Here is a 16,254-nt window from a genome sequence, read left to right on the forward strand (position 1 = left end):
CAGCAAAACATATCATATGTATGTGTAAATATAAAAATACATGTTCTAAACCACTATAGGAGCCAAACCACACTACAGTGAACAGGTACACCCCCTCCACCTAAGCAGACTTGAATCCTAATGAAGATCTTACAAATTACCAGAACCAAGGATTGAAATGCATGCACTGTCAATGAGGGAAATCAACAAATACTACCCTGAGAAGGCTTATTCTACTCGAACACTTGAAAAACCGTTTCATTCAACAGTGTAGGGTAGCGTACTTCCCTTCAATTGGTGTTATCTGTCCATGCTGACATAATGGAGCACAGTACAACAATAGGAGTGTGCCATCTCTTATGTAATGGACTTGAGACAATATTGCATACTTGTTTTGGAATTTCACTTATTTGGGCACTTTTGATGGTGATGGAAATTGCATACAACTAAGAACATCACTTACCTGATTTAAAAATGGTCTGTCCACTCGACACTCGAGCTCGGGGGGGGGGGGGGGGGGGGGGGAATTATTTACAATAATCTTATATAAAACAATTTTTCACATCAAATGCTCACAGTATAATAAAATTTTTCAAGGTAACGGTCTAGAGAGTTTTGAGAATTGAACCGTTTTAGGTGACTTTTACTAGACATGTACGCTCACAAGAGTTCAGAGTCTGTTGAGAATTTGAGTGGGGGCTCTATTATTAACTGTGTAAATGTGCCAGCTCACCCACACCAGTTTGTAAAGGGCTCCACCCAGCCTTACTTAAGCAGTGTGTCATGCAGAACACGATCAGCCGGTGCCTGCTTTTCTGTCAACAGTATAAGGTTGTCTGGGACGTATAGCTTTTATTTCAACACAGTAAAAACGTAAAAATCCCAGCACAGGGAAAAGGATAAGCGTACCTGCAGGGGTCACATGCCAGCAGGCCCAACAGTAGGAGACGATGGTCCGTGAAAAATGTGAGAGGTCTTACAAAATACACACAAAGAACACACAGGGTAAAAAATGAAGTTCATCAGCAATCCCCTTTAATAACCTGACATTAAACAGCAGTACAGCAAATTATCTAAAGTGGCTTTCTTTTTATGAAAAAGGGAACTTATCAGAGAAATTAAGATCTGGCTCAGGTTCTGTTTGGGATTCTTGCCTAAGTGCACAGAACTTAAAAACAAAGAAAATAAATGTACTACAAAGGTCTCACAATTTCAGTTCACTTCGATTTATTTTTTAATAATTAGTTTTTGTTTTAAAACCAAACAAATAAATGTAATCTAAAACTGGGGGTGGGGAGGAGGAGGCTCCCCCAGTGAGATTGCGATGGGTTTCCATATTAGCCATGTGGCGTACAGGTGCCAAGAGGGGGGAAAGAAGAGGGCTGCTGACTGGCATAACCACCAGCAGAAGGCAGGCTACCCCCTTCACTGTAGGGAATAAACAACACGAGTACTATCGCCACATCAACTGCTCGAAGCACAGAAACGTTGAGAAATGGTTCGGCAGAGCCACCCATTTATCCTAGTGTTCTTTTCAAGCACCTGACACACCTGACTGAACCCAGTCAAAAGAAAATAACAGTTTTGTTACGTCATGATCCCTCAATAAGAGTGACTAATTGACTGCAATGGGTCGAAATGTAGAAATGCATACTCAATTACATGAATGCACCTAGGAGTCTCAAATTCCATGACACAATTCAAGTTGAGCCGTCTGAAAATTGAATGGTGATATCATTTAACCATACTGAACTCCAAAATGTTTACAAGGAATTACAAATATGTGCAGCTTCTTTCAAGTAGGAGCTTTGCCTGTGCCCGTTTCAAAACAAGGTTAAACCATAAGAACTGCAATTGAAGCCTTACTTGTTACATGCAGTGGTGGTACTAAACAAAAGGGTGTGGCGTGGCTGGGGGTTTCATCTGAGGATCAAGTGCTTGAAAAACTAACACCACCTCTCTTGTTATCCACTGTAAATGTGGTGCATCGAGTATCTCAAAAGCAATCCCAACATTTTATCCAAACTACTGCCATGACTGTTTTGTCTTGCCAAATGTTACAGCTGGAAAAGGTTTTTACTCATCTTAGGACATCTACTATGAGACAAAGCTCAGTTTACTTATCAACTGAAACATTCTATTTTGGATGGCACTCTGTGGGCAACAGAGGCTGAATAATCAAGGCATTACAGATTGAGAGTTTATACAGGATGAAGACACTTTTATCAAAGTGCCAATATTTCCACAAAAGTATCCAGAGCCACACATTTTGCTTCACTATCAAACAAATGATGAAACTGAATTTTATGCACATAGAAAATGCTTAGCACCATCTGAGCAGTTTTAGTAAATATTTAGCATCAGAGGAGCTATATGTGCACGTTCTTTGAATGGTTCCAAGCAGCTCCTTTTGTGCAAAAATCAGTTTTAAGCAGGCATTGGTTCTGCACTACAGAATCAACCTTTCAAGTTTCTCTTTTATAAATGAAAAGGGGTTGCTTGCAGGCCCAGCACCTAGACAGGAGTAACAGCATCTCTTCCCCTTCTCCTAAGGCTTTGGCTGGGGTCAGGCTCAGAGATGGCTCGCTGAAGGTAATCCATGGCTGATGACGAATTAGGGTCGGCCAGTTAAGGTTTTGCTAGGCTGATCCAGCCACGGATTGGCTTAGGTTTCCGTTCCTGCCTTTGGCAAAGCTGAATGTTACATGGTTTGCATACAAAAAAGGGGACGGGAGAGAAAAAGTTACCCCAACCCTCCCCCACAACAAAATAGCAAAATAAAAATCCAACAGTTTAAACAGCAGGAGCTTGTGCCCACTCTTAAGAAAGGTGACCTATGAAGAGACGCCTCAGTTGGGGAAATCCCGGCATGCGTAGGAGCTCGATGGCTGACAAAAAGCCCCATCCCCACTGACTGCGAGCTGGTGAATGGCATCCTGCGAAGAGCTGTGGAGCCACCCTGCCAAGGCAGCCCTGGGCGCTCATCTCTGGCAGTCAAAATGGTATCAGTCTGGTCGAGGGTCTAAGGATCTGGAGTGGGAGGAGGTGGGCTGGCGGATGGGCTTTGCACTGTGATGGGGTCAGTTCTATTTCAGGCAGCGTTCAAAGTAAGTGGATCCGATATAACCTCCACGCATGGAGCGCTGCACGTTTTGCTCAAAGAGGCGTCTGTTATTCTGAAGGACTTCAGCAGCCTCTTTATTCAATGGGTCTTCTGGATTAGGCTCCTGAAAGAAAGAAATAAGACAATCATGAGCTTTAAATACTATAGGAGGAGCCCAGAAGAAAAAACACTTAATAAAAAGACCCTTCTTACCGAACTATTGATCTCTCCCCTGTACTTAGTCACTCCCCTTTGCTTTTTTACTTAAGTCAAAGATATCAGTTTTTTCACGTACCGCAAGTCATAGTGAGCAGTGGAGTACTGAGGAGCATTATGTTTTGCAACATGTCCATATGAAAATTGTGAATAACAGCATAAACAGCTTTGTTACAGACAATGGGCCAGAACTTCTGCCAGGTAATGTGAAGGGCTGAAACCGTTTTATGATGCATATATATATATATATATATATATATATATATATATATATATATATATATATATATATATATATATATATATATATATATATATATATATATTTTCCCCCAACACTTGGTCACCATTCACCCTGGACCAATTCAAACAGAGAGCACTCCAAGCCATATTACGTAGTCCATAAAGCCGTATTTATTTTTCGTGCTGCAGTTTCAAGTTTAAAGTTAACAAACGCGTTTCGGCGATGGCTCCTTGGTCATTGTTAACGTGATACTGATGTACGTGAGTTTAAATAAAGTGCTCTGCAAACAATGTGTGCATAGAAAGTGACGATGTGTTTCGTGAACATAAACGGAATCAAAATACCCTACATTGTGGCGGCCATCTTAGCACAGTTAAATCAACCATCACAAACTATACTATTTTCTCATGAACATTTACACATGTCTTGTTTCATTAGAATTATCTGTAAGTTAATTCACTACGGTATTAATTCTTAAATAACATCGTTATCTAGGTTATCTTGATATTTACAATATTTTTTCTATTTTTCAATTCTTCGATGGCCCCCAGTGTATGATTCCAATATACATCAAATTAATCTATTTATCTTGCCCTGAATGGGCGTATGTTTAAACAGATATCCTATACATTTGTATGTAATTTTAAAATCTGACCTGGGAGAGAAAGATAAATGAATAGGAATGAGAGAGAATATGAAAGATACAGTTTTAAGGGAGACCATTATGGAAAGGAAGGGGGAACTCTTTATGTCTCATTGATAGTAAAGGATCATCATTGGCTTTGGTTATCTTATTGTGGTGTTCAGCCTACATGAACCCACATCTCTTCCTCATTATTCAGCCCTCTCGGGGTTTTAGTTTGGAGCTCGATGATATACTTGGATTCTAACGTGCGGAGCCTTTTGACCCAATCTCCTCCTCTTTCAGATTTAACAACCTGATCCAGGATGAAAAATCTGATTAAGTTGCTGTTCTTTTTCAAAGTGGCGAGCCACCGGATAGGTATGATCTTTATTGTTGATGGCTCTCAAATGCTCCAAAATTCTATTTTTAGTTGGCTTAATTAATTGTGCTCCCCACATATTGTTTTTCGCACGGGCACACCAAACAGTAGACTGTGTAGTCAGAATTACAATTGAGTAATTTTGAGATGGGGCTTTTGGTCTTTTTTCCAGGTATGGAATACTCTTTCACTTTGTGGCTGTTTTTGCAAGCTTTGCATTTCATACAGGGATAAAATCCCAGAATGGGAGCCACTTTTTTTCTGTTTGGACTCATAAGGACCATTCACTAGATGATCCTTTAATGAGTTTCCCTTCCTATATGTTACCAAGGGGTTTTCTGATAGGAGTTTCCCAACTACAGTATCAGCTTTGAGAATGTTCCATTTCTTTTCAGAATTTGAAAAACTTCTGAGGACTTTTCTGTATAGTTGGTTATCAATCTTATTTTATGATCTTGGATCTTAGGTTTATCTAGTAGAAGTTGATTTCTTGTAATGGTATTACATTGGATTTGTCCGCAAGATTGTTTAAATTGTAGGAAAGGATCTTGAATCGAGAATGCCTGCAGCTCACCCACCCTCCTTACAGAGGGGAGCACAAGAAGGAGAGCTGTCTTCCAAGAAAAGTATTTCAGGTCAGCCTTGTGCACTGGCTCAAAGGGATGTTTCATGAGTTGATTAAGGAGTATATTTAGGTGCCAGGTAGGTAGCAACATTTTCACCGGAGGGAAGGTCCTGTACAATCCTTTTAAAAACTGTTTGATTAGTCTATGAGACCAGGACCCGCTGAAGATCTCTTGAAGCAGGATATTGCAGCCAAGTGGACCCTGATGGAGGAGTGAGCAAAGCCCGACTTTGCCAAGTGTAAAAGATAAGGTAAAATCTGCTCTGGAGAGGGAGAAAGGGTGTATTCCTCGATCTCTACACCATATACAAAACCTCTTCCATTTCAGAGAGTATGTTTTGTTGGTGCTATCCGCTCGAGCTAGGATTGCTCTATAGTCAGCTGAAATATTCAAATTTTGAAGCTCTTGGACCTCAGGAGCCAGGCGGCTAACCTGAGAGATGGTAGATTCTGATGTTGGACTTGTCGGTTGCTCATTGTAGAGACGGACACTGTTTCAACCGGATCTGTGGCTCCAGAGATAGGCGGTGGAGTTCTGTGAACCAATGCCGCCGTGGCAAAATTAGGGCTATTAAAATGTCGACGTAGATACTGTTGTCGATGTAGAGACACAAGAAGCTGTAAACACGGTCTTCCTCGACGATGAAGGAGTCGTCGACGATGTTAAAACTGGCTTCTTGAAGATGTGAACTTCCTTCCCAGAAGTTGATTTAGCCAGAACCTCTGAAGACTTCTTAGCTGTCTTCTTCTGAAGAGGAGCCATTGGGCTAGGAGAGGCCACCCTTGGTATCTTCAGAGATAATTTTGAGGAGACTGAAGAACCTTCACTCTCCTCAGAGGAATCCAGGTTCTCTGTCCTTCAGCCTCTGGAGCCAAATTAAGAGGCGTCCCTCACGGTCTTTAAGGGTTTTAGTCAAAAAAGTACGACATACCTTGTAGTCTTTCGCTGAATGATCTGGATACAGGCAATACAGGCAGTCCTTATGCTGATCATCAATGTGCAGCCTTTTCTTTCCACAAAAACCACAAGACCTAAAGAGACTCTTTTTAGGTGCGTCAGCCATAATACACCCTAATCAGGTTCTAGAGGGAGGTGACAGCTGATTGGCTCTCTTCTAGAGTTTGGTCCTTTTTACAAAAGGACATGGATATGTTACTAATGTAAGGCCTGTAGGACTATTTCTCTATAGGTCTATAGGACATTATATTTATGTACCTGGGACTCCCGTCCCGACTACGGGGAATGATTAAGACATGTGAATCTATGAAAGACACCTATAATACTGGATAACACTGACCTTTTGAGCATCAAAACGCTCAACAAACATCCCAGAGACTCAGCGCCACACTACAAAGTTTGATCTGTCTTTTTCTCACCATTATAAAAGGTCCATTGTGTGACTAACACTCAATACCCACATGACCTGCTTCAGGAGAAACTCTACATGGAGCATATACATGAAAGTGCCATCTTTATACCATTTAAACAGACATTGAATTAAAAAATCTGTTAGCTCAAATGAATCTTTATTATGAGACTCATTTCCAATTAGGGATGTGTTGCAACTGGTAAATTAGTTCTCTAAATACAACCAGGTCCAATTACAGACAGTTTGTGCTTTCTTTCTCACAATTTTTATTTAAATTTGCATTTTTTATATATGAAGCTCCTTAACGAAGTTTAGAAGTTAAGACTGAAAACTCCTATCAGTCCTTTTAACCATTCAGCGCCATCTTGTGGAAATCAGATGATCAGAATGCATAAAAAATACAATATTTTCAATAGTTCAGCGAAAGAAATATTCCCTTTGGGCAAAGTATCAGTTCTCTTTCCACTTGTTGAATATTTTCAGAAATATGTTAAACTTCGGGGATTATGTTACTAGCTGGTAAGGATCTGTTGGTCGTATGCACTGCTGTAGATTCACATGCACTTCCATCTAGTGTAGGGCTCAGACCTTTGCAACAGCCCCCACCCCCTTTATTGCAAATGTAAGTAGCAGCAAATTATGTCCTGTACCGTAGTTGTGGAAGAGGATAAACAGTTTGGGGTACAGTAGTGAAAAACATTTTCAATTTAGCATCATAGCAGATGCGTGTGATAGGCCTACAGGCTTCGTTTAGTGTATCCATGCACTCTTAAGTTGTATTTTGAGCTACCCATAATCTGGGATCTCAGGAGCAAAATTGCTAGACTGAGCTGCTGTGATTCTGTGAGAGAAGGTCCAGCCAGTTGGGGGAGCCCCATCATTTCCACTGTGGGGCAATAGACATTTCTAGAAGGGATGAGAATCATGGCTGCCTGGCCCACATGGGAGCCACTAGAATGAGGGAAAGGGACGTTTATAGCAATGTCCTCACCATTTACAGTAGAGGTGGGAGAGGAGGAAAAGAGTATGCAAAAATACCGGACCATTTTATCCACAAAGCACTCCGCATGGACTGGGGATGTGAAATCATGAAGGCCAAGTTTGGGCATTTTGCTTTTTCACAAGTAGCGAAAAGGGTGTTGTCAGGGGCACCCCACTTGTGGATTTGTTACTGTGTCTGCAAAGTTGTTGTCCACTGGTAGAAGATGTGCTTGATGGATCGTCCAATGCCAAATTAGCTGCACTAGTACTGACAATCCAGGATTGTGTGTTCTGTCTTGCTTTTGTGGGTAAAATTTGGCGGTCATATAGGCAGACCGCACCACGATGGCCTTGCAACTCATGTATGAGAACATCTTTCAGGGCTAGATGTATGACTAAAAGTTCCAGATGACTCATTTGGGGACCCCGCTGATGAAGTGGCCACAGACCTTGGACTGTTAAGTCATTGAGATGGGGTCTTAGAGCACCACTCCCTACTCTCAGACTTTCTCATCTTCTGGCTCAGAGGAATCCGATGATCTTGGGCCTGGGTTGATGGACCGGCATGCCAGGGGTACTCTCAAAACTCTAAACAATCGAAACAGGTGGTGGACCCACAACAGTCTGTCTCTCCACTACCGAAGAGTCTATTTGCTCCTGAAGGCCAAACAGGACTTGCAGCAGGTGTCATCATACTCTAGGAAGAGGCACAGGTTACCTACAGTGTGGAGATCGCCACAGGGGCATTTTGAGTGGCACTGATGGTATCCTTACCATCACCTTGTGGTTGTTTTCATTTTCCGACGTCAACAGGGAAGATGTGGGGTCTCGAAGGTTGGGGGCGGATAGAGAGGAGAGTAGATGAAGGACTGGCGTAAAGACTATTCTCTATAACAGGAAGGGAAGAGAACAGAAAAGCGTTTAGGTTCGATACTAGGATCAGCTTTGATAAACGTCCGAACCAGAGGGTGGAGAAAAGGATAATGTTATTTACCCAGTAAACATCTGTTCTTGGCATGTACAGCTGTAGATTCACATGCTTTGCATACTCCTGTTGGGTCCGTATGTTTGCAAGTTGTTTTTCTTAGAAGAAGTCTATTCCAGGCACGAGATAGGAGACTCCTCTTTTCGTTGATCGTACACATGGGCATCAGCTTCGCTGTTAGATTGTTTTCCCGCAGAGGGTGAGAATGGAGTAAGTAAAGAATAGAAATGTCCATGCGTATGTATGTAGAATAAGATAGAGAACTGCAACAGTTACAGGTACCTGGGTGGGCACATGTGAATCTACAGCTGAACATGCCAAGAATAGATGTTTACTGGGTAAGTAACATCATCTGTTAGAGGCATGTGAGCTGTAGATCACATGCTTTGCATAGATGTTACGTAGTTCTATTCAAACAAGGGAACCTTCTAGGTGGTTAAGGACCTGGGGTAGTAATTTATAAAACAACAAAGGTCCTTAACGTATTTGTTGACCAATTTGTAATGAAATATAGACCACAATGTGTACTATATAGCAAAAAAAGTGTCCAGCCAGACAAATTTTTAATCAAACAATATAAATGGATTTCCGTTGTGCGGCAATAGAGTATCGAGCGGATACATTCATTCCTGTTCACGCTATTGTGCCTGGCAGTTGTAGAGCATCCACCTTCTATCATCACAGCATCGCCCCCCTTTTGACCGAAACCGACGTGGATTATTTTTCCCACGGTCCCGTTTTACAAACCCTCCCCCCCCCCCCCGACGGCATCCACCGGAAAGGTTCTCTGTCGCACAGAGGATTAGTAAACAGTCTGCCTTTATCCAAAACCGCAGTATCAGCTCGATACTCTATTGCTGCACAACGGAAATCGGCACCTCCCTAAGGCCTCTGGCGTACCGCACACCTTATCTGAGGCTTGCATTGAATATTCAGGCATACATACTTTAGTCCTGATGATGATCCCATTAATTGTTTGTTAGGGATCGAAACGCCGTCGACCGGTAACTTAGTAACACACATACTTTCCAATGTGTCACATCCATGTGTTAACTATGTATGGATAGCTCAGTTATGTTGTACCACTGATTACTAGCATCCTCTCTTTTTTGCTTTTGCTTAAAATACTAACCTCGTTTTTATGTTCACTTCCATTTGTAATTGTCCATGAAGTATTGGATACAGGAGTGTATCCCACTGTATTTTTGTGCTTACATAATCCATTTATATTGTTTATTGATTAAAATGTGTGTTCGGCTGGACACTTTCTTTGCTATATAGTACACATTGTGGTCTATATTTCATTACAAATTGGTTAACAAATACGTTAAGGACCATTGTTGTTTTATAAATTGCATAGATTATACAGCAGTATTCACCCAAGGCAGTGGCTAACCTTCAACTGTTGGAGTTGTCTAAAACAGTGCTGTAAGTACTGCCTGCCCACATTAGCTTTTTGTCTCTCACACATCGACACAATAGTGCTTGGTAAATGTGGGCGATGTAGAGCATGTTGCAGCTTTACAAAATGTTAATTAAGGGGATGTTTCCTAAGAAAGCCATAGTAGCCCCTATTTTACGAATAGAATGCACACTAGGGGGTATAATTAAAGTTTTTTGCTTTTGCATAACAAGTTTGAATGCATTTATCAATCCACCTGGCAATACCGGACTGCCCTTATGTGGTGGTACAAAAGCAACAAAAAGTTGATTGGTTTTACGAAATGATTTTGTCATTTCAATGTAATATAAAAAGGCTCTTCTGACATCCAAGGTGTGTAGAGCTCGTTCTGCCACTGAATCAGGTTGAGGAAAGAATACTGGTAATTCAACCAACTGATTGATATGAAAGGCAGAAATTACCTTAGGTAGAAATTTGAGGTTAGAACGAAGAACCACTTTTTCTATGAAGTTTTAAAAAAAGGTTCTTTTATGGTTAGTGCCTGTACTTGACCCACTCTCCTCAGTGTAGTGATTGAAATAAGGAAAGCAGTCTTCCAGGAGAGAAACTGTGGCTCAAATTTATGCATGGGTTCAAAAGGTGGACCCATTAATCTCGTGAGGACTATGATAAGATTCCACACCTGGGCAGGTGGAAATCTTGGTGGTATAACTCTTTTAAATCCTTCCATTAAAGCTTTGATTACTGGCACTCTGAAAAGCGATAAAAGTTGCCTATTTTGTAAATACGCAGCTATAGCAACGAGATGTAGTCGGATAGAAGTGTAAGCTAATCCAGACTGCTGCAAGTGTAACAGATAACAAATGAAATTTTGCATTGAAGCATCAAGAGGATTAACGTGTTATTGCAATAGAGAACAAAACGTTTCCATTTAGCTGCATAACAGGCTCTTGTAGTAGGCCTTCTGGCCTCTCTAATTATGTTCATACAGTCTGATTGGAGATTTAGATAACCAAACTATGATTTCAGGAGCCAGATCGCGAATTTCAGTTGTTTGGGATCCGAGTGTTTGATTTCTCCATGGGGCTGTGTGAGGAGACTCGATGTGAGGTGTAGCTTTTGATGTGGAACTAGGGACAGCTCCTACAGGGTCGTGAACCAAGGTTGACGGGCCCTTGTGTGAGCTACTAGGATCAGTGTGAGATGTTTGAGTTCCTGAACCACTAATGAGATGAGTGGGAAAGGCGGAAAAGCGTAGGCAAATATCCCTAACCAGTTCATCCATAGTACATTGCCTTTGGAGAGCGAGTGTGGGTACCTGGAGGCGATGTTCTGGCATTTTGGGTTTTGGTGTGTGGCAAAAAGATCTATTTTAGGGACTCTCCAACTTTGAAAGTATGGGAGGAGATCTTGAGGGTGAAGTTTCCCCTCGTGTTTTTGCTGTCTCCGTCTGCTGAGAAGATCGGCAATCTTATTGTTCACTCCTAAGAGGTGTTCCGCTAGGAGACAGATTTTGCGGTGAATGGTCCACTTCCAAATGTCTAGGGCCAAGTGCGACAGTTGGAGAGTGTGTGTGTGTGTGTATATCCCTCCCCTCCCCCCTGTTTTTGTATGCAATTCATAGCTTTCATGTTGTCTGTACGCACTAGGACAGCTTTGCCGGCCAGATGCGTCTGAAATGCTTTGAGCGCTAGAAAGACTGCTAGCAGCTCTAGATGGTTATTGTGGAGAGTTTTTTTGCTGTTGACTCCACAGGTCTTGCACTGTGTGCTGTTGAAGATGAGCCTCCCCCAACCAGCGAGGGACGCGTCTGCTGTTCGCATTCTCTGTGGAACTGGGTCTATTCTTTTGATAAATTTTGTGTGTTCCACCACTGCATAGAGCGAGGAGTATAGCCGCTTACGAACACTAGATTGTTTAACAGACCCTGCAATTGGTTCCACTGACTTGGTAAGCATTCCTGTAAGGGGCGCATGTGGCGCCTTGCATGCGGAACGATCATGATGAAAAATGACATCATTCACAGTAGTTGTGTAATGTTAGAGCTGGAAGCGAGTGATTGGACTAAACCTGGAGAACTAGAGCCTGAATGTATCGAATTCTGGCTGCAGTGGGAAAGGCTAGAGCCTTTTGAGTATTTAAAGTGGCTCCTAGGTAATTTTGAGTGTTGGAAGGTTGTAGATGCGATTTCAACACATTGACTGTGAATCTAAGTTGGTGCAGTAACTGTAGTGTCATGTGAGCATGTTGGAGACACTTTGGATACGTACTGGCTTAGATGAGCCAGTCCTCCAAGGAGAGGAAGACTTGAATGTGTGGTCTTCTCAGATGAGCAGCGACCAATGCCAGACACTGTAAAAACTCGGAGTGTAGTGGTGACTCTGAAGGGGAGTACTTTGAACTGATAATGTTGGCCCGCTATCACAAATCTGAGAACTTTGCGATGAGCGGGTTGTATTGGAAATGGAATTAGGCGTCCTTTAAGTCTAGAGTAGACAGAAAGTCACACTGTTGCAGGAGTGGGAGCACTAGTTGAAGTGTTACCATGTGAAAATGGTCAGATTATGTAAAGTTTTAATTCTCTGAGGTCCAAGATTGGCCTGAGAGAACAGTCCTTTTTGGGTATGAGAAAATAAAAAGGAGAACGGGCTCTTTAGCTCCTTTTAAAAGGAGAGACTGAATCTCTTGTTTGAGGAGGTGTAAGTGATCCGGTGACAATTTGTGTGAACGGGGAGGAATGTTTGGAGGATTGTTAATAAACTCCAGGCAATAACCAGGACGGATAATTTCTAGTACCCATTTGTCTGTAGTTCTAGACTGCCAGACCGGATGGAAATGTGAAAGCCCCCCCTGAAAGGCATTAAATGGTTAGGGGGTGGGGGCGGGAGTGTAGGCAAGTCCCTGTTTGCTACTGGAGGGGTAGGTGCGTGTGTTGGAACCTCTACCCTTGCCATTGTTGCCTCTGTAACCCACTCTGAAGAAACACCTAGAGGGTGAGGGTTGATTGTTGCCTTTATAGGTGGTAGAGGCAGTGTCTAATTAGGTATTTTTGGACCATCCGCGATAGGAGACACGAAAGGAACCACGTCCTGCAGTTAATCGGAGGGCTCCCATAGATTTAGCAACCTCTGTGTACTTCATTTTTTCTAATGATGAATCTACCACAGTGCCAAAAAGGTGTTCCTTATCAAATGGTGTGTTCAGGATAGAAGTTTGAACCTCTGGTTTAAAAACTGACATGCGTAACCTGGCATGCCTTCTTAAAAGAAAGCTGGTGTTGACAGCTCTGGCTGCTGTGTCACCAGCATCTAGGGCGCACCGGATTGAATGATTGATGTGAGCTGTCCCTCCAGCACTAGGACTTGAACTTTGGACTTGTGCTAATCTGGTAGAAACTGGAGCAACTGCTCCATTCCATCCCAATGTGCCCTGTCGTACCTAGCTAAAAGTGCTTGGGTATTGGAGAGGCACCCAAAGTTTGCAGCCTGGGAGATTACTCTTTTCCCCGAAGCGTCTAGTAACTCAGATTCTTTGTCTGGGGGTGGGGCAACTCCTGTGGTTTGGGAATTGGCCCTTTTACGTGCGTTGGAAACTACCAATGAATCCAATAGTAACTGCCCCCTTATGTATGCTGGATCTGATGGTGGCTGTGTATATTTCTTGTCTCCACTAAGTGTGAGAATACATGCTCTGACCGGATCATTAAAAAGGTAATCCACGTGTCTAATCATACCCTTGAACAAGGGGAGTGTCTGTGTGAGGATTTTTGGGTACTACTGAGTGTTTCGAAAAAAAAAAAATCTTCTAGGAATTCTGTATGGACCTGAACCCCATGGTGGGTAGCACCTCTACCCAACTGTTCTATGTATCCTACACTGTTGTCCGTTGGAGAAGGCTTGGTAGGGTACATATCAGGATCATTCCCTGTGGGCGAATTGGTGTTGTAATCTGTCCAGGGGTGTGTAGGTGTTAGCCCATTGTCCCCCATTACCATCATCCTGATCATCAGGTGTATGTGGTGGTGAGGTCTTGGGTGAAATTAGTAAGGGTTGAAACTGAGAAGGAGGTAATGGAAGAGGGGGAGAAGGGTTAGTACCCACATTTTTCTTTTTTAAAGGAATGTGGTAGGCCTCTTCAGTCTCAGGTTCGCGTTTTATTGTTAACTTGGTGGCAATATTTCCAGTTGTTGGATGCATAAAGAGCTCACGTTGTTTAGGATCCGGTTTGGAGGGCGGAACATCTAAATGGTGCTCTTTTGGTGGAATCAGCACATCAGTTTGTTTCGGTGCAGAAGGCTTGGGTGCCAGTGTTTTGGGTGCAGGGGTTTTGGATGCGGAGGATTTCGGATCCAAAGGAGTTTTTGGCTTCGAAAGGGGTTAGGCAAAGCCTGCCTGACTGCCACCCCGAAGGTTTCGGCTCCGTGTCCGTTTTAAAATTTCTCTGTTCGGAGCCGGAAGGGTTTGGGGTATGTTTCGGTGCCGAGTCGGAAGCTGGGGTGTCGGAACCATGGTCTCGGTGCTTACCGTGGCAAGAGGCAGGGATTGGACTGGAGCCTTCTTGGGCTGAGGTGGACTTTGGGGCAAGCGAGGATCTGCACTCACGGTACGCTGTACTTGCCCCTTTGTCCCTGTTGGAACCGTAGTCCGAGATGGAGATCTGGTCTTGTTCTTCCTCTGCTCCCATAGCGTCTCCGGTCTCTTGTTTTGAATCTTCTCCGAGAGCTCCCGAATAGTACCAGTGTGTTGGCTATGCATGTCGCAATGTCGAGCCTGACAGTCGCAAAGTGTTTTTTTCGATCGGAAAGCCATAAATGCGTCACCGTCCTGTACTCCGGAGACAAGCACAGGTTGCACACTTCGTGTGAGTCGGTGCGCTGAAACTTCACGTGGCACCGATGGCAGAATTTAAATGGAGTACGTTCAATCTACTGTGAGGCGGACCAACACAGGTAGGCCCGAAGTCCTTCCACGAGCTACCCAACCGAAAGAGGGATTTTTCAGTAAATATGATTCGCGGAGAATGGAATTACACAATCGAAAACAATACCTTCGAGGATGAGTGTATTGGGCACCGAGGGGAACCAGAGAAACTGTCAGACCGGAGGGCAGCAATTTGCGTCCAAACCCGATGGCGGAAAAGATCAATCTAACAATGGAGCTGATGCCCATGTGCACGATCAACAAAAGGAGTCACCTACCCCGTGACTGGAAAAGACTTCTTCGAAGAAAAACAACTTGCAAAAATCAGGACCCAACACTACTTGGAAGGAGTTTGCAAAGCATGTGATCTACAGCTCATATGCCTCAAACACAATGTAACAATGGAGTAAGTGTCCATGTGTGTTCACTACCAGGGGCGGAGTCAACAACACCTTGTGACTTGAAAGACTACTTCAAAGAAAATGAAAGTTGCAATAGGCTGAGCACAACAACAGAAGGAAAGATTATGTTGAGCAAGTGTTTCAACATGCTACTAACACTTCATTCCATTTAGAGCTCCTTTATATTTCAGACATTTTTTCACTAAAGCATCAAGATTGAGCAAAACAAAATCGGAATGTCCTAGCTGTAATGTGCAAATGGTAACTATTTGCTGAAACCCAATTTTACAAATCATCATTGGGTCATGGGGCGGAGCTTAAAGCCCGTTGGTGGCTCCTGAGACAGCTCCGCCGGACGGGAGACTGCTGTGACTGATAGCGGGCTGCCAATGACCCTAAAACGGACGGACTTTGCTACATAGGTCGTCGGAACATGTCGGGACCTCCCGGCGGGTGTTTCCGAGGTCTGGAACTGCCTGAATAAGCAAAAACGGAGGTGGACGGAGCGGACCTCGGACGACCTCCCAAAATGGCGGTGACCGCGTTATGAAGTAACGGACCAAACGAGCACCCCATGGGCAATATCTGCGCCCTCTGGTCATCAGGGAGGATACAAGAGGTGTCCGCCAATAATGTGGCGCGGAAAATCGTGTGCAGACCTAACCAGACAACGGACCGTGAGTAAATTGCGATATGCGTTCCACGGAGCGCAAGATGGCGGCCAGCGTGAAACGCACAAAAGTAAAGAGCTCCATGGCAATGTACGGACATTAAATGTGTGGCTCTCTTGCACTAAACTAGCGACAACGATGATCTGCAACTGCCGGCAAGCCCAGCACCCGGGTCAAACCTTTCTCTGGGGCGCCTGCGACTATCAACTGTGTTTGCCCACAAGGAACCACGGAGTACGGCGGCGGCTTACTCAGGCACGCATGCTAGAGACACAAGAGACATTGCGGTGCTGCTGTGGAGCGAACTGAGGGTTAGCAGCCATTAGGGACGTGATCGAGCAGTGTCAGTGTGGC

The 16,254-nt window shown here is 43.5% G+C and overlaps 1 protein-coding gene across 2 annotated transcripts in view; it reads right to left on the reverse strand.

Moving 5' to 3' along the window:
- Positions 1-992: 992 nt before the first annotated feature.
- The window catches only part of UBE2M (ubiquitin conjugating enzyme E2 M), a 126,844-nt gene continuing 111,582 nt past the window's right edge, over positions 993-16,254 (reverse strand). For both annotated transcript variants that reach the window (XM_086930505.1, XM_086930504.1), the window contains one exon: positions 993-3,206. In XM_086930505.1, the coding sequence (XP_086786631.1) occupies positions 3,066-3,206 (141 nt within the window). In that variant the 3' untranslated portion in view covers positions 993-3,065. The remainder of the gene's footprint in view (positions 3,207-16,254) is intronic.

Source organism: Lissotriton vulgaris, chromosome 7, assembly GCF_964263255.1.
Source record: "Lissotriton vulgaris chromosome 7, aLisVul1.2, whole genome shotgun sequence".
In the NCBI taxonomy this organism is placed as follows: domain Eukaryota; kingdom Metazoa; phylum Chordata; class Amphibia; order Caudata; family Salamandridae; genus Lissotriton; species Lissotriton vulgaris.